Below are 27,421 nucleotides of genomic sequence, written 5' to 3' on the forward strand. Positions count from 1 at the left end.
TACCATATTATATCAATTTATTTAAATCGAAAATCAATTACTTTTTTTTTTTAAATACCGTAAAACAATAAAAAAAAATAGATTCATATTATAAATAGATAATATCTTAAAATAAATCATAAATTTTATTTTGTATAATAAAGTTTATAATAATATAATATATACGTAAAAGCTTTAAGTTCTAATAAATAATGTTTTTAAATTATAACAAAATAATTAACATCATTATTTATCATTTAAATAAGTAATTAATAATCTGTAAAATAAGCTGTATTTTCAAAATTTTAAATTTAAATGCTGTAATAAAAATATTGTGATTATAAACTTTTCATATTTTTTAATTGGTAAATAAACCATTTTCTAGAAACCTTGTATTAAAATTTCAAACATTTTTACCCATTCGTTAATTTTTTTTTTTTTTGCTGTTGTTATTTGCAAAACAAAAAAACAAACTAAAAATTTCAAGGCTATTTCAATTGTTTCATCCTTAAGAGAGAAAAAAATTAAAACAAAATTCTATCCACGATAACATCATGTAAAAGTTGTTAAAAAGGTTCATTATTTAAAATAATATATAGATAAGTAAATAAGTAAATAGGATATAACTTTTGTGACTTAAAAAATCGTGCAAACTGCGTAAAAATTACAGTTAATATATAACAGTTATTTTATACGAAACTAGATAATCACAATTATTTTAAACTAATCAATGTCGTAGGAATACATTTAAATTGTGGAGTGGTAATGCTGAATTCTATAAATTCGATTAAAGCTCGTACGAAACTAAATATACATTATTGTGTATACTATTTTATTAAACTAAAATTGATTTCAATGGTTATTTGATCAACTGCCAGGTGTTTTTTTTTTTTTTTAATTAATACAGCACGCCGTGGATTAGGTATAAGCGAAATTATTTCGTATCTCCAAAACTTTGAGCGATGAAATAAAAACAATTTTATGGCGCCATCTATCCGGTTTTTACAGCGACTTTTCAAAATATTTTTCTATGGAAACATCACCGTGTTAAAAATCTGTGATATTCACATTTTTCGTTGTTCTTTTTACCTATTTACTCAAGACGATATGCTCATGAATAGGGCTCGGAAGTTAATGCATTTGCATGTTTTTGAGTTATTAGATGTATTGCTAAGTAAGCTTATAACTTATTTCCCGACTTTGCGAAAATATTAAAAGTTTATAGTGCATATTATTGCATATTTAGTGATTTTGTAATTTTAAGATCATATTTGATAACCAATGATGTATTAATAATACAATTTGAAAATTTAACATAAAAAAAATATATACTTTTGGTATAATACATATTTTATTTTGAGGTTTTCTCTAGATAATATTTTGTCGTATTTTTCAAACCCTTAATTGACATACAATTTCCTGTTTTTATAAATAAATATTTAGTACAAATTATAAAATATAAAAATATGTTTCAACAAAATATTCGTATTCATGATAATTGTGAAAAGAAAAAATAATAAGTGCATATTTTTAAAACATATTTGTACTATTATGCGCGCATAAGTGCATGCATATTTAACACTTTTTGAGTGCATTAAGTTCCCTGCCCTACTCGTGAAACTATAACTCTTAAACCGAAATGGATACTAGTTTGTGTATAATCCAGATTGACCAAAAAGGCAAGTTGACCCTATCGGTCGGATTTATTTTCTAGTGAGGTATGCCGACACCGACTTATCCATGAATTGAAGTACACTCACACTCAAACTAAAATACATCGAGTGTCGTAATTTTATGTTTGAACAATTTTTTTTTTTTTTTAGCAACATTTAGATAATGTAATAGGTTTTTGAAAAAAAAAAAAACCCTTAAAATTTAAATATTAAATAAGTAGGTATTTTATAATTATTAATTATAAAGTATTAACGATTAAAATTTCAAATCATTATATTTTTTCTTTAAAATATAGAAGAGAGGTCTAGTCGTTTACCTTCTACCTTATCCTTTCTATTAGTACACAATCAAATCAAATAATAATATAAATAATCATTAAGTTATAAATATGATAGTTAAACTTTTATATGATTTATTTGTGAAACATTTATCAGTTCATCACTTCATTATAAACAAAAGAGATAAAAAATAAAGAAGTAATATTTATTACAAAATAATTTTGTTTTACAAGACAAGTGTTTAAATTGTATGCCTACCTCTTTAAGTTTTATTTTAAATAAATAAAATTATATTCGTATCTTATACTATGTACAGTAGTTAATAAAATAATTATTTAGATAAAACAATCAAAAATAATGTATCTATGTTTTAAGTACAATTTGATACTTTATTTTTCCTTGGGTACCTTTCTAATATGCGATTTTTGTTTTTAAAAGTAAGAGCTGTTAAGTTGTACATTTTTTTAATCGTTATCTTTAATACTCTTTATGCAGATCATTAATACAATAAATTATCATTAAAGATAAATAAGAAATCCAAGTTTCTTAGAAGTTAAAAGTTACAATTCAAGTTTAAATTATGATCATTATAAGAAAACAAAATTTTACATTTATTAATAACTATTTCATAAAAAATACTTGAACAAATATTTATTAATTTAGCCAATATATCTGCACTTCACATCCTAATGACAAAAAAGTCTATTATTTTTCATATCAGTTTGTTAAATATCAACAGAATCAAAACGAATTTAAAAAAAATTTACCTTTTTAAAGCTTTCTTACTTTTACTTTGTTTACATTATTTTATCACCCTTAATAGGCTATAATAAAATATTACATGTATATGGCATATAAGTTTATGATTCTAATATTTAATCCGAAAACCCACGGTTAATTTATAATTTTATAATACTCAATGTAAAAACTTTGAACATAATACTTACTGTTGAAAACGTATCTAAAGTTATCAAAAAAATAAAAATATTTTAACAGATGCAAAATAACGCAATAACGTACACCCTATACAAAAGTTCCCGTTATTTACGTATATTATTACACCCCTTGTTTAAAGTCATCTCAGTTACTTTAATTTAGAAAGAAGCGAATTATACTCTTTCCATATTAAAAATATTCTAACGCACCCCTCTAATTTATCTTAATGACATACAAGTCGATAAATCTTTTGAAAAACAAATTATTTGTACCTACCCTTACATTGTTCAATAATTTTACTACTTTTATTTTTCAATTCTTGCACTGCAAGTCTTCATGTCGTTAATATTTATACATATATGTATGGATAAACCGAATTGAATACATCAATAGCTTGTAAACAATACTATTAATTATCATTTAGATGATTTTAACTATATTTATGTCTTGATTTGAGCTTTTACCTTTTTATGATATACTAAAAAAAAAAAAACGCATGCTATTAGTTTTAATTATATTTTATGTTTTGCATAACAAACTAATTATATAATACTTACACAATATTTTATAATAGATCAAATTAGATCAAATTAGATCTTATTTTATAATATTATAATTAAGTTTATTTTGCGTAGAATGTAGAAATTAACTGCAGTGTGTAATCAGATTACAATACAAATCTGATATAAAATAATAAAATTTAAATATTTTTAATAACCTTTGTTTATTTGTACACCAGAGGTATATTATTATGTCATACTAAGTTAATGGCATAAAAAATAATTAATATTTAACTTAATATGTTTACATAATATTATTAGATAATGTTTATGTTATATACGTGCGCATGGTCAAACGATAAAAGAAGGACTACAAGAAATTAGTTTTTATTTTTAAATACAATATTAATAAACTTAGATATAAATCAGAAAAATATTTAATAATAAACGATAATTATTAATAAAAATTAACAAAATAAATCAAAAATCAACACAAATCTATATTATCTTAAACATATCAATCACTTAATCATCACATCTGTGTTTTTAGTTCAATTTATTCTTGATTAAGAATTTTAAGTGGAAAATAATTAATTTTTTTTTTTTTTTAATTTATGTAAAGTAATTTGCATTATGTACTTTTCAAAAAAACTATATTTCAAAGTAATCTGTTACTATAAAGGGATTGAAAGAAAATTTAATATTTTTCAACTGACCTAAAAGTATATAATTTCTAAAAGCATTTAAATAATAAACTCATCAAATAAGTACTTAAAATAAAATTTAATTGTGATTTTAAAAAACAAAAATACTTTGAAGAAGCTAGAATTTATATAAAAAGATCTGAAAATACTTTTTTTAAATAAAAAATAGCATTTTTAATTGTATCTCTCTCAAAATACTTATATGTTTTATTTTATAATAAGTATTTGTATTAAATATATAAAAATTAAAACATTAATGAAATATTTATTTAAAAACAACCTTATTGAACTAAAACGTACAAACGAGTTATTATATTTTTGATTAATAGTGATGCTGCGATAAAAAAGGTTATTTAGAGTTGGGTCCTAACTTGCTTGCAGAAGGTATGCACACGCCTATGAATGTAATCCGATAATGATAATATTATACAACATCAGCAAAATATTTATAGACTACAGCTTAGTTAACCTACTAAAAATTTTAATTTATTATTTTAACCTATTTTTCATTTATTTAAACGTCAACTCAATCATATTTATCATTATAAATTATAAATAAACTAAAATTAATATTATATATTATTAGATGAGTTAAAATTATTGTTAGTCTGATTGCAAGTACACTTATTAAGTGTATACCTACTTATATAAGTTATAAATATTTAAAGTACAGAGATTTAATGTTTTATTTTTTTATATTAGATGAATATTAATGGTTTCCAGGCATTTCCGGGAATGATGCAGTACAAACGTGCCGCGGGCGACAAGTCTGGAATGCCGGTGTTTCAACAAAACACAGGAGCTTACCAACAATTGCTTCAGCCATTCGTGCCAACCGTATCTTGTAAGTCTCATTAAATATTTACGAAACCTGTGTTAGGTACCTGTTGATATGGTGTATATTTGTATTCTTATGAATTATGCCAATAATAGAGAATTAATTAAATCAACAAGGTAATCTCGGTAAATATACGGGTTGTTGTTGAATAACTATTAGGGGTCAGGAAATAGATGTTCTGGAGAGCCGAACGACTACTAAAATATAACCAGCTATAAAGTTATGATATTAAAGGCTATTTAAAATTTCATATCGAAAGTATAAACCTTTATATTATTTTTTTTAAATATATTCATATATTATACCAAATTAGATAATATAATATTTTTTTGTAAAGAATCTGCTAACAATTTTACTAAAGTACATTTTGTTAAAATCGTACTTTTTACTATTTTTATCTTTTTAATTTTTTTAAACTTTTTTTAACAATTTTAAGATATAATAATCTTCTTTTAAACAAGTAGCTGATTAGTTATTTATAACTATTTAAAATAATTTAGATTATCAGAGAAGTGGATCAGTGGCACAACTAGGGGGGTGCAAAAAGGTCTTTAGCACTCCCTAGTTCAAATTTAGCACCCCCTTATTTTTTATAACCAACTGTTATTGTTTAAAAGAAATACCATGGGCCATGGCTCTGTGAGACATTAACAGTTTAAGCGCCCAACATTTTAGAGGTTTAGTTGTGCCCATGAAGCGGACCAATATTTGACTCGTTTCCCTAAGTTACTCCACTTCTCTCAATAAAAATTTAAATAATTATAAATAATTAACTAGTCGTTAAAAGTATTATTTTATAAATTAAAATTATTAAATATATATTGAGTGATTTTTTAATCAAACATCACTTATTATTTCAAAAATATATTAGTTTTTAAGAATATTTTTTGCATAATTTCCAGACGAAATAAAACAACATTTTTTTTATAAAATTTCGTTTTTTATTGTTATAACTTTTAAATTTTAAATATTCATAACTCATAAACTACTCGTCAAAATAATTGATTTTTGTGTATTGAAATTCTCCAAAAAATATTCTACATCACAATATTAAATTTAAAATATTTTAATTGATAATTAGGTAAAATATTATTTTTTTAAAACGTTAATAGATTTCGAAATAATGTGTATTGTTTGAATAAGAATTAACCTGTATACATCATTTGAAATTTAAGATTAAAAATGTATGTTTTAAAAAATAAGAAACTTCATGAAATTAACGATAAAAAATAGTAAAAATCTAATTTATTTTTCAAAAATTTCGTTTCTAGTGATTAAAAATTAAGTAAGAAAAATCTTTTAAAAACGTTTTACTTTTTGAGATAATAAGTGTTTACTGTTAAATTAAAAAAAATAATGTGCTCAGAGTACAAAATAGCTTATTATATGGTTAAAGTTATAAACGGTGGACCAAACAGGGTTATTATTTGTAGGCCATCCCTTCATTAATATTTACAATGAAATATTATCTTATATTTCTACTCTTAATTATTTTTAAGAATGCAATTCCCCTGCTCTTTTTCTCCATCTCAGTTATAATAAACTATAGTTATTCTACTGTATAATAAATAATCTTATCAAGCTTAAATTTATAATTCAATTAAAAATACTATTTATAATTTTTTTTAATTTTTTTTTTTTTTTCATGAATATTTTATTATAATTTATACTTATGGTATTTTTAAAAATTTAAAGCTAAGAATCTCTTTTATGGACTGTGGAAATATTTTTAAATATTTAAATATATTTTATATAATATCATTTATAAGTAAAATACTATTTGCCTATTCTAGGCATCAGTCTGTATATGCTAAACGTCTTTGATAACTTTATGACAAAAGATACACTATATATGAGCATGTAGGATTAAATTTTATAATTTCATGATTATTGTATCAACGAAATACCGTTAAAAGAAATATATTAAGTATTAACAATTTCGTATAACGTATACTTGTCCACTTTGACGATTACTGTAAGTTGTATAGTTCAATAAGTGCTAAAATAATGTTTGTTTTTTTTTTTTATATTAGTTGCTGCACCACCGGGCATCCCGAGGTATTAACATAACGACTACAATCCAGAAATCAATCTGTGTTACACCATGCATCCATTGTGAGTAACAAACATTGAACTTATACATTTACATAAAAGTTTTTTTTCTAAAAATTAATTACGGTTTAAATTTTAAAGTTATCGGTGATAAAATGCATTTTTCTTTCATTCGAACACAAATGACAATTTGTTCGTGAAACTCTTAACTTTTATGATAAATTTAAATATAACAAACAATAATTTTATAACGAAGATTCTACAATAATAATAAATATAAGTTAATTACATGTTCACATCGAGCTTTTTACACTAAGTGATGCACCTGTATCATAAGTTAAATTAATCAATATTTAAATAATTTTTATAACTTTAAACGTGAGTAGAGTAACAACTAAATAAATTCAGCAATTTAAAATGGAACTCGTCCTATATTGTCGAGTATATTATATTATATTTCATCCAATATATTTTGGCAAAAAGCTTAAAAAGTTTACCTACTTGAATAGAAATTTTGATACTTCTTGTATGAAACAAATAAATTACAAATTATGTTTGAAAGTTTCTCTTTGTTGTTCAATAATATCGAATTAAATAAAAGAGTTTGTTATTACTTATTACCATTCTAGCATTTCTAAATAAAACATGGCTCTTCTTATATGTTTAATACGTTATAAACTTACGATAGTCAATAATTTATAATTTCATCAAGTACCGAAATTCTTACAACTAAAAGATAAATATTAAAAAATAAAAAATAAAAAATAAAAAGTAAGAAAATAATAATAACTAGTCAATTGTGTAGGTTAGTAGATATTGACGAGATACAATATAAATTAATTTTAATTTTTTTTTTTTTGTTCACAGGAATGTATGGTCGTGGCCTAATATTTATTAACAAAATCACGTTCAATTCAAGTCATCAATTTAATACACCGTAAATTTTTTATAGTGTATTTTAATACATTATATAATTCATAAATAATAAAGTAGAATATGAGTTGAATATTATTGAACAATTTAATAAATTAGATTGATTTAAGTTTCCTTTATCCAATATTTAAAATGTGTCGGAAACTATGTCAATGATTATTATTAATCTAACTAGAAACGATGCACTTTGTATTTTGTTAACAAAAGTAAACTATTTTACATAGATAAATGTTAAAATACTATTGAACTATTTAAATTGTATAGAGTCAAGTTGATTACTCACTATATAATATGTAAACCCTTTCATATTATTATTTAAAGTCATTATTTTACTCAAAATATAACTAATTATATTACCAATATAATACATAAATATTAATCTATTGTTATTATATTTTAACGCACCAATATTTTTTTTTTTTTTTTTTTATGCTATTTAATTGTAGGTAGCTATTATACATTATATTATTAAATATTTAACAATATTTTTAGATTAGGTACTTAAAATTAAATTAAGGAAATTTTTTTAGGTACACTATTAATTTATGTACTACTAATAATAAAATTGTATAACATCGAGTTTAGATTAGAAAATAAAATTTCAAAATATAAGTAATATATAAAATTAAAATAATCCTTCTATATACAATAATAAATATTATATATGTATGTTTATATACACATGCATATATTTATAATAATATATTATTAATCAAATATTAATTGACATAAATAAATGAGTTTTCAATAAATTGTTATAAAAATTACAAAATTTAACATGTTATGACTAAATTGTGTGAAATATTATAATAACAATAATATTATATGTGTTCAAATGTTTAACCGCAGTATAAACATATATATATTATTATAATATATTATCTATCCAATTCTATATCCAATGATTGACTGGCGTTATTACAAACGATTAACATCGGCGAGTGTCCGTACAGTAAAAAATATTATTATTCGGATGGTTTTGGTCGCTCATACCTATATAGTATTTATACTTATTACGTATTATATAGTTACGAATTTCGCATTATGAACCCGGAGGGATATAATTTACCTGGAGATATTATTACTATGGAATCAGTATTATAGGTATTATAGATGCGCCGAGTACAAAGGAGTAGCTATTCGGACAGCCTTTGGTTTACTGCTCGTATAATCAAACTACAACTACTACTCTACCATAATAATACCTTCTCCATACTGCTATTACCACAACACACATACCACTATTGGTATACAACCACTACCATCACTAACTAATACTACTACTTATAAACTAACACTAACAATACTAGTAAAGCTATTCCCATTATATGCTACGATACGCAATGTTTGATTAGATTTACGTGTTTGAAAATAATAATAATAATAATAATAATAATAATAATAATTTACTTCTTAAAAATATTACATTACTGCAACTATAAGTATGTTATAGTAATGTTATGTAATATTAACCAAAATCCATCATACCGTTTGTGTGTAAATATAGAAGTGATGTGAAAAAATGTATAACACATCAAATAAAAATAAAATATTTAATGTGATTCGCGATTTCTTAAATTAAAACAATAAGCGGTAACTCTGCAGTTTACTACTAACATTATTATTCATTTTTTTTTTTTTTTTTAATCCCAGTAATTCTCTTACTTACAAAATAAATAAAATTCTTCTTAACAACCTGAGAGTATTAAAATTAAATATTACCTCAACGATCTCGTTTTTATCTTCCGATAAATTAAACAACAATTCATCATTATACTAGGTGTCAATCTAATATATCATTCTTACATCAAGAAATACATTTTTAGCCAAGTCATTTTTAACTAGCTATGTCACTTAATTAATTTATTTTAATTAATTTCCGATAAAATATTTATATATATATATACACCTAAATAAATGTATAAATACATACACAAGTTTCCAAATGTCCATAATCGAAAACTTTACTTTAAATTTCCACTGTCGTGTATCTCAAACCAGATTTGTAAGCGTATACCAATAATTCACCTTCAACTACAACTATTACATTTCAATGCTTCCAAAAAATCGCAATACATTCAATGCTAGTCCATAGCTACCATAAAACGAAAAACGATTTTTACACCGTCGGTTTTATTTGAAAAAATTCTACATTTACCCTAACTTATATTTACCTTATATAAACCTATATCGGTATATTTAGTTTTAAAATATAAATATTAATATAAATCTACACAGTACACACACACACACACACACCTATAAATACATACACAACACGTGTATATATAATTATAAGAATATATTTATATTAATTATTTATAGCCTATTACGTAGAGTAGTTTCACAAAACATACAAATAATTCAAGTAAACACTCAGAATACTTTAAGTACCTATTTTAAGTCATTATCATTACCTTAATATTTTAAGTATATTATACTTCTTATAAGAGTGTTTTGTTTGGCATTATTACAAATTATCTAATACCAATCTATATGTTTATGCAGACTCACCAAAATTCTTTATTCAAAACATTTTATTAACATGACACTTGCGACCAATACAGACCAAAATCAGTCTTAAGATGTTAAGTGTAAAAGTTTGCTATTTACTCGATGTTATTATTGAACGTTTTTATTGTATTACGATGGCATAACATCTTCAAACATTTTCGACACTAACAATTTTTGATAACGATATCCGATTAAGGATGTTTTTATAAGCTTTTAGGTGTCTTGGAATTTTTAAACGCCTGTTCATGATTAAATATCGTTGGCTGTTCTATGTAAAAAAATAAAAATTTAAAAAAATTATAAATTTCCAGGGAAGTTTATTTGAAAATGTGCGACTTTTCGGGCCATCTTGTATAAATTAAAATTTTAAACTATTAGAACTAAACTAAGTTACATAAATACATTTATACCAGAATGTAATCTTATAGTTAATTATAATTAGTTAACCTTTTTAACATACCTAATAGGATTTGTTTTATTTAAAAAAATTTTAAAGTTTCTATTTTTGTTCCTTTTTTTTTTTTATTTGTTTTTTTTTTGTTATTTTTTTTTTTTATTATTATTATTATCTTATATTATGAATGCAAGTTTATCATGAGAATGGTGAGACGTAATGTTTGTCCTTATTTTGATATAGTTAACAAAATATTAGGTTGTGTTAAAAGATATTTTTTTTCACTCAACATATTTAATGTCATTAACATCATACTTTAGGAAATGATAATAAGACACATCTTTAACGTAATGTATTCCTTTCTAATTAAATTATTGATCTAAAAGAAAAATTGTATTTAATTATATTTTTGACTTATTAAACCTTTAATCTCATTTATATAATATTTAACTCCTAAATTTTCGCTATAGCCGCTATTTGCATAATATTTTTTAACACATACTGTTTTTGTTACTTATCTCTAATGACGGACAGACATTTCTATAAACGTCTTAATTTTTATTATTATTATATAAAATCCCTGTATACATGATAATATTGTTATTTTTAACTACCAATTTAACTTATAATTATTACAATATATTTTTTGTAACATAAAATAAAAATGTATGAAAATGTTGTATTAAGTTTTTACGTCAACTCTTTGGATATTATTATGAAAGATAAACAATTATTTTTCATTTTAAACATAAGGAACAACATAAAAACAGACAATCAGAATTATATTGACATTTTAATTTGATCTTGACTCACACACGATGATGATTGTTTAATAATTCAAAACGGACTTAATAATTATTCTTTCATATTATGTTTATTTGTTTAATGTTTTTTCGTTTAGTTCATTATTTTATTATATTATAGAAAAAAACTAATTCAACATAAAATATAAACTTTATATAACATAGTACCTAAACCTACTTAAAATTATTTAATTAATTAATTATCCGTAACATGTTTGTAACATATTATGCACAATACTTCACACACACATATTTATAATGTATGTATATAGGTACATACATTATGCATATGAATATAATAAACATATATAATTGTATATGTATAATATTGTAAGCTTATATTTATACGTATATTTTTTAAGGATAGTTTTTTTTTTTTTTAAACTTCATTATGATTTTCGTGATATTTTTTTACTATAGTTAGATAAGAAATGTTTGTTATTGATGTGCCTATTTATTTTTAGTGATTATTATTATATTATATTAAAATTTTTTTTTTTTAATTTTCGAGAATTCTCAAGTTCAATGAAAATTTTTAAAAGATCATAACATTTATTATTGGTGTATATTTAAGACAAAATAAAAACATATTTACATTCTAAAAATATATAATTATTATACTTTTTCTTTCGAGACTTTGTACCTAACACTTCTATGAATAATTGAAGTTCTTTATACTAATAAAGTTAAAGTTTATAGTAAAACTTTCTTCCTACATAGTGCAGCCCATAGTAAGTATAACATGTGGTTTTATAATATTTATAATAGTTAGATACGTTACATCAACAAAATATAAGATGTATAGGTAGGTAAAGTTAAAATTGTAAATAATAATTAAATAGGTAATGATAGCTAATCCCAAGTTCAAAATGCAATTTCTAAGTATATTACTAAAGTCTATACTTTATATTACATTATTTTAATAGTAGGTATTATACATTCATTTGGTTTTGTAAGTAAATTAAATGTTTTTTTTTTTTCAATTTTTAAAATATTACCATCACCGACATAATAGTTTATGACATTTATATAAACAAATATTGTAACTTTCAAATTCTTATCTAAATTCAACTTTATTTTTTTTTTTATGTAATCCACAGTATAATTATCAATATTTTCAAACGATTTAGTGTAAGCCTACTGTAAATCCCTAAACAATATTTTAAGTGGTTTAAAATTGTACAGATCAAATAAAGTAGCCAATTGTAAAATAATACTTGAGTATTATTTACAATTATGGGATTTATTTAAATAAATACAGTAATTTATAATTGTATTATTTAAATAATCACTACATAATATTATTATTAATTATTAAAAACATTTACATAGATAATAATAATCATGTATAACAAATTGAATTATAAATTTGTGACTATTTTGTTAGAATTTATAAGTACAAATTATAATTTTGAACTTTAGTTAAATTATACCATGATATTAAAATTAAATTGACTAAGTAATCAAAAAATAAAAAATAAATGTATAGCATCAATAAATACTAACCAATAGTCAATAAAAATAAAACACTACCTACTCAATTTTATTGATGTCAAAAAAAAAGTTATTCAAATTCTTATTTTTTGCCAATTTATGGTGTTATAACAAAATATTGTCAACAATTTATTTTAGAAAAATTTATAAATACCTACACAAAATTACATAAAATTCACTGAATCAAATAAATTTAAATTGTTAACTGCTATAAAAGATGAACACGATAAAAATAAACCTTTAAATAAGATACCTCATAATGATTTAAAAAACAATTGATTAATTTTTTAATGCATTTCTATACTTATTAAGCTGTTCCATCTTAATATTATCACTATAAAAATGCTGAATATAATAATTTTACATCTAGTAGAACAAGAAAAATCTAAAGGTTACAGCAATTGAAACTATTAAATTATTTTAAGTCATTTATAATAGATATCCATTAAATATTAAAAAATATCAACCCACAATGGTTCATATTATTAAACAAACAACAAGGTATTTCACTTGAAGTAACATGAAGTTATAACATATTGCATTTAGTTTGGTAAGTATGATATTACTTTATAAGTTTACTAACAACAATTTAAGTACTTAAGTTACCTACTTTAATAAAAATATAGGCAAATAAATAACAGTGTTGGCAGAGCCGGCGCGAGCTATTTTGCCGCCATGGGCTAAATTATAAATGCCGCCCTATTAAAACTAAATAAATAAAAAAATTAAATAATCATATGATACAAATTATGCAATAATATTGGTTTATCTAAAAACATTTATTTTCATAGTCATAATATTTTCGTCATAAACATAAAATTAAAGTATAAAATAGTCTTTACATAACACATAGATATAAATATACTAATAATATTAATACAATTATAAAATTGCGAAAGTTTTAGCTAAAATGCCGCCCATGGATATTTAGACAAAAATTGCCGCCCTGGGCTATCGCCCAGGCCGCCCCTGCCTTCCGCCGACCCTGAGTGTTGGGCGTTGACTACTTTCCTGAATTTGGAAAAAATTGTTTGTAGTTCTAATTCATAAAAATGATGGCAAACATAATGTAACCAATTTTAGACCAATTTCAAATATGTCTATAATTCTTAAAATTATTAAAGCGTTATCATAAGAAAGTTATTATTAATCATGTCTATTTATATTTATTCTAAATAAATAAAATGTTATAACTTTCTCGCATTTATAAGATCTTATTTCATTTAATTGTTCAATTAGCCATACTTCTTCAAATATTCTCCCTGTCAAAAAAAAAAACACTAAAAATCCTCAACTTTATTCCAAAGAAGATAAATATACTAAAATATATATGTATTTATTTTTATGAGATACTTATTATTATTTTCATTGAGTATACTCAATGTTATTACCTACCTAGTACCTATTATGCTAAATAACTAAGTATGCAATTTTTGTATCATATGATTTTATTAAATAATTATTTTAGGCGCGATACAATTGCGCGTGGTCCTTAATAGTGGTAGATTTGAGGCAACGACTGCGTGTGCTATAATATTTTTTCTTTTAAGCAACGTTTCTAAGTATATAATCTCATAATAAATCCATACGGTTACGATACAAAAGTAGATTATGGTAAATTATTTTTACTTATTATTACCGATACCAAACAAACCTCCCATCACTAAGAGTAATTTGTTATATTTTAAGTGGATCAGAATCATTATTTTTGTTGTAAATTCCCATACATATACGAATATACCTATACTATGCACGATGTGATTAATGCTTTGCCTATTTACTGTCAGTTGTGTTCATGTATCAACTGTCACAGTGTTAAATTTTATACTTATTTTTTAAAATTTTATTATAGTATTTTTATCTGTATTTAAATATTAAAAATAATTATGATACAACTTAATTATTGTTTAATAAAAATTTGGAAACGTCGCATCCAATTCTACGCGCAATCGTATGCCTTTGAATAGTTAAAATCATGTCCTTTGTTATTCTGGCGTTGCACGCAATCGTACTCCGCCGACTATTTTTTAAACATTTCACCTACTTTATTAATAAAACGATAAATCATAAAATAATTTTATGTAGAATAATTTACGACTGTAAAAATTTCTTATTTGCATATTAAACAAAAATTGTTGGTTATAAATTATGGCAAATAAGTGTTACCTATTATAGAACTATTTTACAATAATATATGATTTATTAAATGACAATAAAAAAGTCAAGGTTTTTTTCGGTATATTTATCAAAGAATCAAACCATAAGAATGAAGATCCATGTTTAAAATAATACCTATTAACCTATTAAATTCGAAAATAATAAATTGTAAGTCATATTCAAAAGAGAAAAGTCAAAATAAGTTCTATAAAATGGAATAAATCATATTCTACAAAAGGTAATAATTCATTAAAATCCAAAAATGTTTAAATGTTTACGTTTTAAAACAAATTTATGTTTAAAAGACCATCTAAAGGCATAAATTAAATAATAGGCAACACTAACTATATATATTTTTTTTCATTTAAGCAAACTTAGTATAAAGCTATTAGTTTTAACAAATACAAATTTAAGAATATATATATAAATCAAAGTCAATACACTATAAAAACGAGTAATTTTTTATATTTTGAATATGACCTGTTGGCAGTGAATATTTTTATTAACTATCACTAGGTGATATTAAAAAAACAAATTCTCACGGGAAACGTCATAATCAAAATCAACATATATGCCTAAAAAATACTTTTCGGAATTAAGTATACAAAACCTATGGTATATTTAACAATACCATCAAAACTCACAACATATAAACAAGTACAAATAATTGATGAGTTAACTTTATTCTTTTTAGTTAAAAAAGGAATCAATAACATACAGTATACATATTATATAAGTATAAAAAAACTACACGCATTAAAATAAATATAAGAATTAGTTTGAAACAGGACTAAAATCAAATCGAAAACAATTTGTAGATATTTGTTGAAACGGCTGATGACCAGATGAAACATGTCGCATTGTCGCATAGAATAAATTGCTACTTGCATAGGTACTGTATTATTCTATGAGTGCCTAAGGTAATCAGCGACACGGGTTTTCCGTTGTAGAAAATTTCAATAGTTATTTGTACTTCCAAATTCAAATGATCGAACGAAATAATATAAATATATAAATAAATAACAAAATTAATCATAATAAATAATTATAATGTAATAATTTTAAACATCGTTATTTTTACGAGAAATCGTTGTCGCCCAGTAATTAAATATGTAGTCTACTAGGCGACAAAAAGTTTTCTCTAAGCGACATTTTTGTCGCCCAGTGTATATTAGTTAAAATATCCACTGCGGCTGTTGGAATAGCTTGACCGTGATCAAAATGACCAAATGAGACTGTGAGAGTGATTTATAAAAAAAGAATGGACTGAGAGTTGGCTGGAATATCAGAAGAATTTCATTAAAGTCAAAGCGAGAAAGCTTTTGCGTCGGAACTATAGTACCATTTGTTTTGTACGAGCTGCAGCGGCCGGAGCGCAACGTTACGTAAGATGAGAATCTTGCGGATCGTCCGATAGCAGCTGATAATGCGCACACGAACGCGAAATTTCGCGCAGTGCAGCTGCCGAGGTTTACGTAAGCCGCACGCGCATCGCTGACAAACGCACAGTTGCGGTTTGTCCTAGTCGACGCGTAGACAATAATAATAGTAATAATATTTATTATCTATATACGAAGAAATACATCCATTGGAACGGGACCGCCGCCGTTGACGGTAGTGAGAAAAACCAAGAAGCGTATTTTTTATGCCCGACATTTTCATTTTTACTCGCGACATTTTAACGCGGCCGCATCAACTACTCCACTCGGATTATCATTTTATTTAATTTTTTCTCGTCGAGTACCTTTACCCATTTTCCGATATTGATGAAATACCTACTTAACAGTCAACAGTTATCACCGTTGCAGTCCATCGAACGTAATAAATAATAACAATAATCATTGATCGCGATTGTCGCCGAAACGACAGCGACAAAAGCGCCCGAGCTTCGCGCTTTTCGCCGGACCCCGGAGTAGAAGACAGGCGGACCGTGCGCAAAACTCGATCACCGCCACTGCGTGACGGACGAACGACAAAATGATGAATACTCGCCAGTCGCCATTCACCGCGATTCGCGTGCTATCATGTTAACCATTAATAAATATTAGATAATAGATAAGTATAAATAATAATAAATAGACTTGCATTACACACGTACTGACGTGCCTAGATCTAATACTATTCGCCAGTAGCCACCTACACTATCGCTGGTGTGTGTGTGTGTGTGTGTATGTGTATGTGTATATTATCGGTGATTGTAAGAAATAGTGTTAGTGTGCGTGCGTACGCGTTCGATTAACGTCCTAGTTCCGATATCGTTTCGTTTTATACACCGTCTGTTTTTTTGTTAACATTGTTTCGCCACTATCGTGACCGCCGCCTCTCGCAGCCTCTGGAGAGGTACGTTTTCGAACAGCGCCACTGCGAGATCAGTGCAAGGCGTGAACAACGTTTTTTATTTCGCTTTTGCCAATCGCTTCGTTCCTATCGTAATTTTGATCTTAGTCTCGTTCTTCTGTTTCACCATCCATTCGTCAGTCTATTGACATGACAGTCGCTGCTATGGTCACTTGGAAACTACTGTAAACTCAATTAACTCTACGCTAGCCAGACTAATCGTGTCAACGATCTATCGTAGACATTTGCTGCCCCACTTCAATGAGCGTCTCTTCAAACACAGAATAATGAACGGTGTACCAAAGAAACGTACAAACTTGCGCATCAAAGCTTTCCCGGTAAGTCCATCAGTATTGTTATTGAGTTTTCTCTGTTACTCTGGTATTTTTATTTTCCCATTTTTAATCTTTATGATATCTACCCATTTGCCTAATAATTAAATCCTCACAAATGAATATACTTTGAACATTCTCACTATTCATTTTTATATACCTAACTACTTTTTTCGACATGAAGTATTTGTTTATACTTCGAAATTCAATAACTTCATCAACTCAATCAAAATTCTGTAATATTTAGTATTATTAGTTTTTATGTGTTTTTGAAGCATAGGATAGCTGCTACTGTTGATAATAATATACATTTTTATTTATTATATAATATGAAATGAACATTAATTACACATCTATTTTTAATAATATGAAAAAAAAAATATATCATTTGATATTTTTTCACCTAGGTAGGTTCCAATAAAAGTTTAGAAAAGTAAAAATGTTTTCTTGGTTAGTAATAGGTATTTATAAACATATAATAAATAAGTAAATAGTTAATAATGTATTATAATAACCCGAGTAAAACTAAATAAATATGATATTATATAATATATATTTGTTTATTCATATCAAATTAATTCTATACTAACATTCAATAAAACTACACTTTTCGGCAATTATTTTTAATCATATACTTACTCATGTGTTAAGTGAACATAATAGAAACTAATTAAAAGATATTTGTTTATTATATATTTCACTGGCTGAGACCTTTTTACAAGGATAAACAAATTAATTTAATTGACAGAAGATATATCTATAATATAGAAATATAAATAATATAATTACAGTATAGTATCATAATAACAGATTTTTGAAAACCATGACAGATCTTATTTTTGGAATAGACAAAATAATTCATAGTCAAATACATAAATAGAATAATTATGTTTGAACCACAGTTATAATATAAGAATATGGACTGTGTATTCTTACATATTCTGGTTGGTAATATGATTATTGAAAGAAGAAACTTACCAACAGACTTGCCCCAATCATAAAACAATATTTTTTTTATTTTTCATGCATTGTTAAGATCATAATAATTGATATTTGATATAATAAAAATATCTTATATGTCTAAAATTTGATGAAATATTTATTTTTTATTAATGTAATTATTAGTTGACAAATTATAATTCTTTACTAATCAACCATGGAAAATCAAATATTTTTTGTTTTTTATTTTCATTAGTAGGGTATGTTGTAGTTTCTTTATCTCTTACTATAATTAAATTTATTTTTTCTCTTTGTGCAATCCAAATCTTTGTATGTCTATATTATATTATTTAATTAATTGGTATCTTATAATATTATTAGGTACAATTTTTGTTTTATTTTTATAAAAATTTATATTTCAATATTAAATTGTTTTAAATTAATTAAAAGTAAGGTACATACAGTTTTATTTGTCTTTTTTTATTAAATTCATATTAACTTAAATCTTAATTATTTCTTAACTAAATGTATGAAATAATTTTAAGATAACATGTATGAACATTTTTTTTTTTATTAATATTAAATTGGTTTTAAATATTTTCATTTATTTAAAGTTAAACATAATAATATTCTGTGTTAATATTATTTCAGATGACAATGGATGAAAAATTAATTGACAGTATTTGGCTGTTATTGAAAAACGCTATTCAAGAAATTCAAAAGAAAAACAATTCTGGCTTAAGCTTTGAAGAATTGTATCGAAATGCTTATACCATGGTATTATTAAAACATGGCGAAAGATTATATACTGGCATGAAGGAAGCTGTAATAAACCATTTAGAAAATAAGGTATACCTAATCATATAAAATAATATACCATCTATTTTGATTATAATAATAATATATTAAATATAAATAAATAGTATTATCAAATCAAAAACATATTATTATTTTTAGGTCAGAGAAGATGTTCTAAAAGCATTAAATAACAATTTTTTACAAGTTTTAAATGTTGCATGGAATGATCATCAAACTTCTATGGTGATGATACGTGATATATTGATGTACATGGACCGAGTTTATGTTAAGCATAATGAAGTTGACAATGTTTATAATTTGGGTCTCATTTTATTTCGTGATTTAGTAAGTTATACACGTTTCAATAATTATTAACTTAACTCTTAAGTGCACACATCTATAATTGTATCGTTAGTGCACGCTTGCACACTGTATAACGCAATATTCTTTTGAAGCATTTTTATCATTTTTATGACTAATTGAAACATCTAGTAGAGTTTTATTTTTTTATCAGAACCTATCAAGAAAACAAATTTATCCAATATAACATTAAATGATAACTTTTATTACTTCAAAAGAACAAAATCAACAAAAATTCTTAAAATTGTAACATGCGTATCCAAAATATAGTGTATTGATAAGACAAAAAATAGAACATAGTCATAGTGATATTACGTAATCAATAACCAGGTAAATTAAAATGGCGTGAATATGCAGTATGCAGTGTCACTTAGCGTGCACTTAAGGGTTAACTAAAAATTTTTAAAAAAAAAAAAAAAAAAAATACAATATATTGCTTGTAAAAAAAATAGTTTTCTATATTACATTCACATTAAAAAGGAACCTTGGCATTGAACAATTATTTAAATAGTAACGTTATGGCCTGAATGGCACCCATCCATTTTCCCCACTGAACCAACTTACTATACGTTAATGTGAAGTAGAAACTTAAATAATTTTGTTATTTTTTTTACTATATTTTAAATAAGTATCTGCTCTCAATATTTATAAAAATATTTAATTCATAATATTACATTTACATAATTAACTATATTATTTGTTCATTTAGATTGTTCGCTATGGATATATTCGTGATCACCTACGAATGACTCTGTTAAATATGATCAAACTTGAAAGAAAAGGTGAAGTTGTTGATCGAATAGCTATTAAAAATGCTTGTCAAATGTTAATGATTCTTGGAATAACTGGACGAATGGTTTATGAACAAGATTTTGAAAAACCATTTTTGGAGCAATCTGCTGAATTTTATAAAGTATGTATTTAAAATTATATAGCTTTGTAATAACTGTAAACCTTAATATTGAAAATATTTATAGATGGAAAGTCAAAAGTTTTTAGATGAAAACAGTGCATGTATTTATATAAGAAAAGTTGAATCTAGAATTATAGAAGAATCTGAACGAGCAAAACATTACCTTGATGATTCAACTGAATGTCGAATTGTTGAGGTTATTGAAGTAGAACTAATTAAAAGAAATATGAAAACCATTGTTGAAGTAAAAAAATCCATTATTTTAAACTAAAATTGAATTTATTTTTCGGTTTATCACTTATATTATTTTAATAATTGTATATTTTTTCTATTAGATGGAAAATTCTGGTGTTGTATACATGTTGAAGAATAACAAAATTGATGATTTAGCATGTATGTACAAGTTATTATCTCGCGTTTCAGATGGTTTAAAAACCATGTCTGATTGTGTTAGTCAATATTTACGGGAAATAGGAAAATCACTTGTACAGGAAGAAAATATTAATACTAATGCAATCAGCTATATTCAGGTTATTATAAATTAAAATACATTTAATATGTCTCAAATAACTACGATAAAAATTATTCTCATTATTATTAAGTATAGTAAAATTGATTTTAACTACTTTTGAGAGACCAGGACAATTTGTTGCTAAAAAAAGATATAATAAATGTAACAAACCTTGAAAATATATATACTTACCAACTTTTTGGATGCATTGATATTTATTTTAATTAATTAAAAACATTTTTTTTTCAGAGTTTGCTGGATCTGAAAGATAGATTTAATTTTTTTTTGGTTCATTCTTTCAACAATGATAAAATGTTCAAACAAATGATTGCTGCTGATTTTGAATACTTTTTCAACATAAATTCCAAATCACCAGAGTATCTATCTTTGTTTATTGATGAGAAATTAAAAAAAGGTGTTCGCGGGGTAATTATTTTATAAAATTTATTAAATTATAATTAAGAATTAATTATTCTTTTTAGAAATAAATTCATTAGTATACTACAAATCTTATCAATCTACAATGATTTAAAAAAAAATAAAAAGATTCTGATTTTGATGAGTTCCTGATTATTTTCATCAATGTATAATGTGATTCTTTTATCAAGAAACACTCATGTGTCAAAACTTAATTATGTTTTTAAAAATATATTTTTACTATTCTTAATTATTGATACTAAATTTTTTGTTTCTATAATAATAACATACATTTTTAATTTCTTACTGCAAAGCAGAATACTGTTTAAAGTACTTTGTACATTAAAATCAAATTATAGATGAAAGTATTTTAAGTTTGAACTAATTAACTATTTGTTCAAAATTGCATATATCGCAATAATCCAAATAAATATTCTGCTCTAAGTTATGAAATTAAAAATTTATATCATTTTTAAAACTAACCGACTTCAAAAACTATGAAAATCAAAAATTATAAAAAATAAAATTATTTTTATGATTGTTATTTTATGAATATTTAAAAAAATTGAAAAATATATTTTAAAAAAACTTAAATAATTTTTGACTAATATGCTTTTATTAAATGAATCACCTAGTGAAACAAACATTAAGAATTTCTTAAAATCTGACCAACTAATGTTTTTGTATTTTTACACCTTAATAGGCCTTAGTAACATCTATTTTTGTATGTATTAACATTAGTCTATTGAGTATACATATAATATAATATGACATAATAGTGTTTAATACTTTAATTGTATTATTCAATTTAAATTATTCTCAATTATAAATTAAAAAGAGCTATAAACAATTTTTTTTTTTTTTTGTAATAAAACAATGTCTATGAATCTTGAAAAACAAAACTCACTAACTTATTTTATGAATTAATACATTTCATATCTGTGAAATTATGTTTGTTACTTTTAAATTTTTCTATAAAAGGTTATTATTTGGAATTGATAAAGATAGCATACAATTTTTTTTAAATTGTTATTAATTACATTTATAATTTAATTTCAATCCTTTAATTAAAAAGTGATACTTTATTCTTACAGTTAACTGAAAATGATGTGGAGGTAGTTTTAGACAAAGCTATGGTAATATTCCGTTTCCTCCAAGAAAAAGATGTTTTTGAAAGATATTATAAACAGCATTTAGCCAAGAGATTACTTTTAAATAAATCTGTCAGCAATGATAATGAAAAAAATATGATCTCAAAGCTCAAGGTAACTTTTATTTAGTATATTGTAAACTTTTAAATCCAAATTAATAATTATTTAAATTATCTGTAGACTGAGTGTGGCTGTCAATTTACTTCAAAACTGGAAGGCATGTTTAAAGATATGTCCATATCTAACACTATCATGGAAGAATTCAAAGAATACGCTGCTAAATCTAATAATGTAAGTAATATTAACATTAAAATATTATATGACATATATGTAATGCATAAATTAATAAACATATTTTAGATAATTTTGTTCTGTTTAAAATAATTTCCTGAAACATTGTTTTGGATTTTAATATTTATATATTTTTCTCCTTAAACTAGCTATAAACAAATCTTTATAAATAGCAAACAGAACAAGTTGTCTCATTAGTTATTCCTTTGTTGAAAACTTTAGAATTCAAATAAGGCATGCTAAAATAATATATTACAGTAAACTCTCAATAATTAGAGAAACCATATAAATCAAAAATAATTTTATAATAAGAAAAAAACAAATGTATACCTTCAAAAAATCAAAAGTAATAAAATGTGCAGCAATAGAAAACAATATGCAATTCAAATATTTTTGACTAGAACTTAAATAATTTGATACTATTTATTTCTAATAAACTTAATTAAAAATGTGGTTCAACTGGCATACTTTTATTTAGAAAGAATATATAATTTTAGCATTGAAAAATAATAACAGCATTAGTTTATTATCATAATAGTAGTTAATTTTTATAGTTTCTCAAATCACTGCAATTGATTATAATTATTTTGTTCATTTATCATTGCTCGAAGTCTGAGGAATAGTCAAATAGTTGTTTTAAATAATTAAAAACATAATCTGATCCCCTAAAGTATAGTGTTTATTGTTAAAAATATATTGGTTATATTTTTACTCCAATCATTAGATCCAGGATTAACAAAAAATGTTAAAACGCTGTATTGAATAGAAGTTTTATAGACAATTTTAAACTCCATAGATGATGAACCGTGTAACAATTCAATTTTTATTGCTATAAAAATGTTACACAAAACATGTAAAAATGTTTTGAAAAAACCTTAGAAAAATATTAAAGAAATAATATGCTTGCTCTAGAAAATAAAAGTAAAAAATTATAATCTGTAGTTATTAATTAAACTTTTTAACTCTCTTTAATTGTAATTAATTTTTTTCTTTCAATAATTAAACTTACCAAATCAAAAACCCTCAATAAACTAAATTTTTAGCTTAGTTTCCATCATTTATAATTATTTAGAATCTCTATATAATATTTATCTATATTATTATTATGATGTATAAAATTTATACTTAATAATTTATTTTATTGACTATTTTCAATAATAAATATTATATAGTAAACTATAAAAAATTTTAATTTTTTGTAGAAAAGTTAAAACTATTATACACTACTTATATTCTATGTTTACTATTAATTATTTGTGTATAAATTACAAACTTTTTCTTTAAAAATTTTATTTTAGCGATATTTACATTCTCTGGATCTTACTGTGAGAGTATTAACCACAGGATTCTGGCCTACTCATGCATTATCAAAATGCAATGTACCATTAGTTCCAAGAAGTGCTTTTGCAGAATACCGAATGTGAGTACACTTTAAGAATGACAATATGAGTAAAAATATTTTGAGTTATATTTGAAGTATAAAATTATTATTTGTGGTAATGGGTTATTGTTAAGCATCACAATTGCTGTGAAGAATATTATTATTATTCTTTAGAATGACATAAGTGTTGAGAATAATTTTACAAGTTATTTTATAAATGTTAAATTTTATTGTATTAATTCTATATAAACTTGTTTAAACTTCATTCAATAAATCTAAAATATTATAATATTTTATTTATATCTATAGAATAAAAATTGTCATATTTATATTTTTTTAATTATAAATTGTAAACATTTGCAGCATATTATATAACTATATAATATTTCTATACTGTAATAATGCATATTTTGTTATTTACCAATGATCTATAAAATAAAAATTGTTGAAAAAATGCCAGGTATGAAAATGTATTTTCAATTCTCAATGTTAAAATATATTAATTTTTATTGTTATTTTCATTTAACATGAATATATTTTTGAAACTTCCATAACTTTTGTGTTTTAAAATATAATTTACTTTATTTTAATATCCATACTGATACATATTAAGTTAACCATTGATATATTAGCTTAAAACATTTTTTAATATATATAATATAATATTTATTATACGAGTATTCTTATCAAAATTAATTTATTCACAAGATAGCAGTCTTAAAATATAAAATCTGTAAACCATAAATTATTGATTAAAAATACTTAGGTTATACAAAATTAATTGTAATTTCTATATTTCTCTATGTTCTATACTATCATGGTTTTTAGTTAGATAATAAAGTTATTTTAAATGTAGATAAAAAAAATAGTACTTTGTATACTAAAGATTTTAACTAATAACTTAATTGCTTTTAGTAATTTAAAAATATAATTTCTTAACAGATTTTATCTGGGAAAACATAATGGACGGCAACTAACATTACAACCACAACTTGGTTCAGCTGATTTGAATGCTGTATTCTATGGTTCAAAACGACCAGATAATGACCTATCAACAAGTGTATCTTCTTCAGTCAATTCACTCAATCCATCTACTGAACGAAAACATATAATTCAAGTATCGACTTATCAGATGTGTATTCTTTTAATGTTCAATACCCGTGAAAAATTATCCTTTGAAGTAAACTATTAAATATAATATTCATTCAAATTTAATTATATTCAGATTTGTATGTATTTAATGAAATACAAAAATTTCAGGATATTCGCAGTCAAACTGATATTCCTGACAAAGATTTAATAAGAGCATTACAATCCTTAGCATTAGGAAAACCCTCACAGCGTATTCTTTTAAAAACTCCTAAATGTAAAGAAATCGAATTAACTCATGAATTTTGTGTTAATGAGTTATTTACATCAAAATTACATAGGTAAGCTATATTCATGTTTTTATTTAAAGTCACGTTACTTAAACATCTGTTCATTTTAGAGTGAAAATTCAAACAGTTGCAGCTAAAGGTGAAACTGAACCAGAAAGAAAAGAAACTAGAAGCAAAGTAGACGAGGACCGTAAACATGAAATTGAAGCAGCTATTGTACGCGTTATGAAATCTCGCAAAAAAATGATTGTAAATAGAATACAATGTTTATCATTATTTGACGTTAAATGTTTACTTTATTAATTTTATTTTTTCTAGCATAATGCTCTTGTGTTGGAAGTTGTTGAACAACTCAAAGATAGATTCTTACCTTCTCCAGTTATTATTAAAAAAAGAATTGAAGGACTGATTGAAAGAGAATACCTATCAAGATCAGCAGAAGATAGACGGACTTATCTTTATGTTGCATAAAATGTGTATTTAATATTGTATATTAAGTCTTCCTATGTAAAAATTGACAAAACAAAAAGGTAATATTATTAATTGTGATCACGTTTAGAGGAACCACTAATGATTTCAACTAGAGATGACCTTTGATTGAAATGTGATTTTAGAAGTTAAAAAGGTGTACAAAAGATTATATTTGTAGAAAATTGAAAATTTCAATTGTCTAACTCGTTTGATATGTGTATATAAATTACAATTTGATTTTTTTTTTAATTGTAACCAATTGTGTTTCCTGCAGGTTTAGATAAACAATTTTATATATTAAAAATTTTTGCAAAATATAAAATCCACTTGAATTAGAATAAATTCAATTGTACTCTTATTTAGGCATTCATTAAATAACAAAAAAAAAAAAAAATTTAAAAAAATGACAAACTTGTTAATTTAAACTTTGTTATTCTATAAATAATGGTATTAATTTACATATTTTCTGTGAATAAATGTAGTATCATAATTTTGTTAAAAACAGATAGTATTTTTAAATATCAATTTGCTACAAGTAATTTAGAACAAAACTTTTTACATCAAAATTACTTAAAAATTAATTGATCCATCTAAATGTATAAAAACATTGTTGCGATTTAATTAAAATTAAGATATTGATTGTGCACATAGAAAACAGGTCATACATTTGAACTTTTCTCAAAATGTATATTAAGTAGTCTTAAAAATCCAATATTATCCAATTAAATAAGTGGTACCTCTTAGCATTAACACACAATATGTACATATTAATTTAGGGACCCGTTGTTCCTATTTGAAAAAATAAAATAAAACCATATAAGTAAATGAACAAATACTTAATAAATTCCTTAATTGTTTTCATTCAAAAGGAATTTATATTGAGTA

The 27,421-nt window shown here is 23.7% G+C and overlaps 2 protein-coding genes across 6 annotated transcripts in view; both read left to right on the forward strand.

Annotated features, from left to right (window-relative positions):
* The window catches only part of LOC112595320 (protein muscleblind), a 113,440-nt gene extending 105,484 nt beyond the window's left edge, over window positions 1-7,956 (forward strand). For 3 of the 5 annotated variants that reach the window (XM_025340464.1, XM_025340465.1, XM_025340466.1), the window contains exons 8-10: window positions 4,774-4,915; window positions 6,943-7,024; window positions 7,829-7,956. In XM_025340464.1, coding sequence (XP_025196249.1) covers window positions 4,774-4,915; window positions 6,943-6,974 — 174 coding nt within the window. In that variant the 3' untranslated portion in view covers window positions 6,975-7,024; window positions 7,829-7,956. The remainder of the gene's footprint in view (window positions 1-4,773; window positions 4,916-6,942; window positions 7,025-7,828) is intronic. The other 2 variants (XM_025340470.1, XM_025340467.1) reach the window with 1 other exon arrangement.
* Window positions 7,957-16,750: 8,794 nt separating this feature from the next.
* Window positions 16,751-26,877, forward strand: LOC112595330 (cullin-3-like). The gene is made up of 14 exons (XM_025340484.1): window positions 16,751-17,931; window positions 19,516-19,713; window positions 19,822-20,007; window positions 20,732-20,935; window positions 21,000-21,179; window positions 21,271-21,465; window positions 21,696-21,872; window positions 22,958-23,128; window positions 23,195-23,305; window positions 24,604-24,725; window positions 25,629-25,866; window positions 25,947-26,116; window positions 26,176-26,314; window positions 26,384-26,877. The coding sequence occupies exons 1-14, from the start codon at window positions 17,881-17,883 to the stop codon at window positions 26,534-26,536; spliced, it is 2,295 nt and encodes a 764-aa protein (XP_025196269.1). The 5' UTR covers window positions 16,751-17,880; the 3' UTR covers window positions 26,537-26,877.
* The last annotated feature ends 544 nt before the right edge of the window (window positions 26,878-27,421 follow it).

The sequence above is a fragment of the Melanaphis sacchari genome, unplaced genomic scaffold, assembly GCF_002803265.2.
Source record: "Melanaphis sacchari strain LSU unplaced genomic scaffold, SCAv2.0 Contig26_pilon_pilon, whole genome shotgun sequence".
Lineage (NCBI taxonomy): Eukaryota > Metazoa > Arthropoda > Insecta > Hemiptera > Aphididae > Melanaphis > Melanaphis sacchari.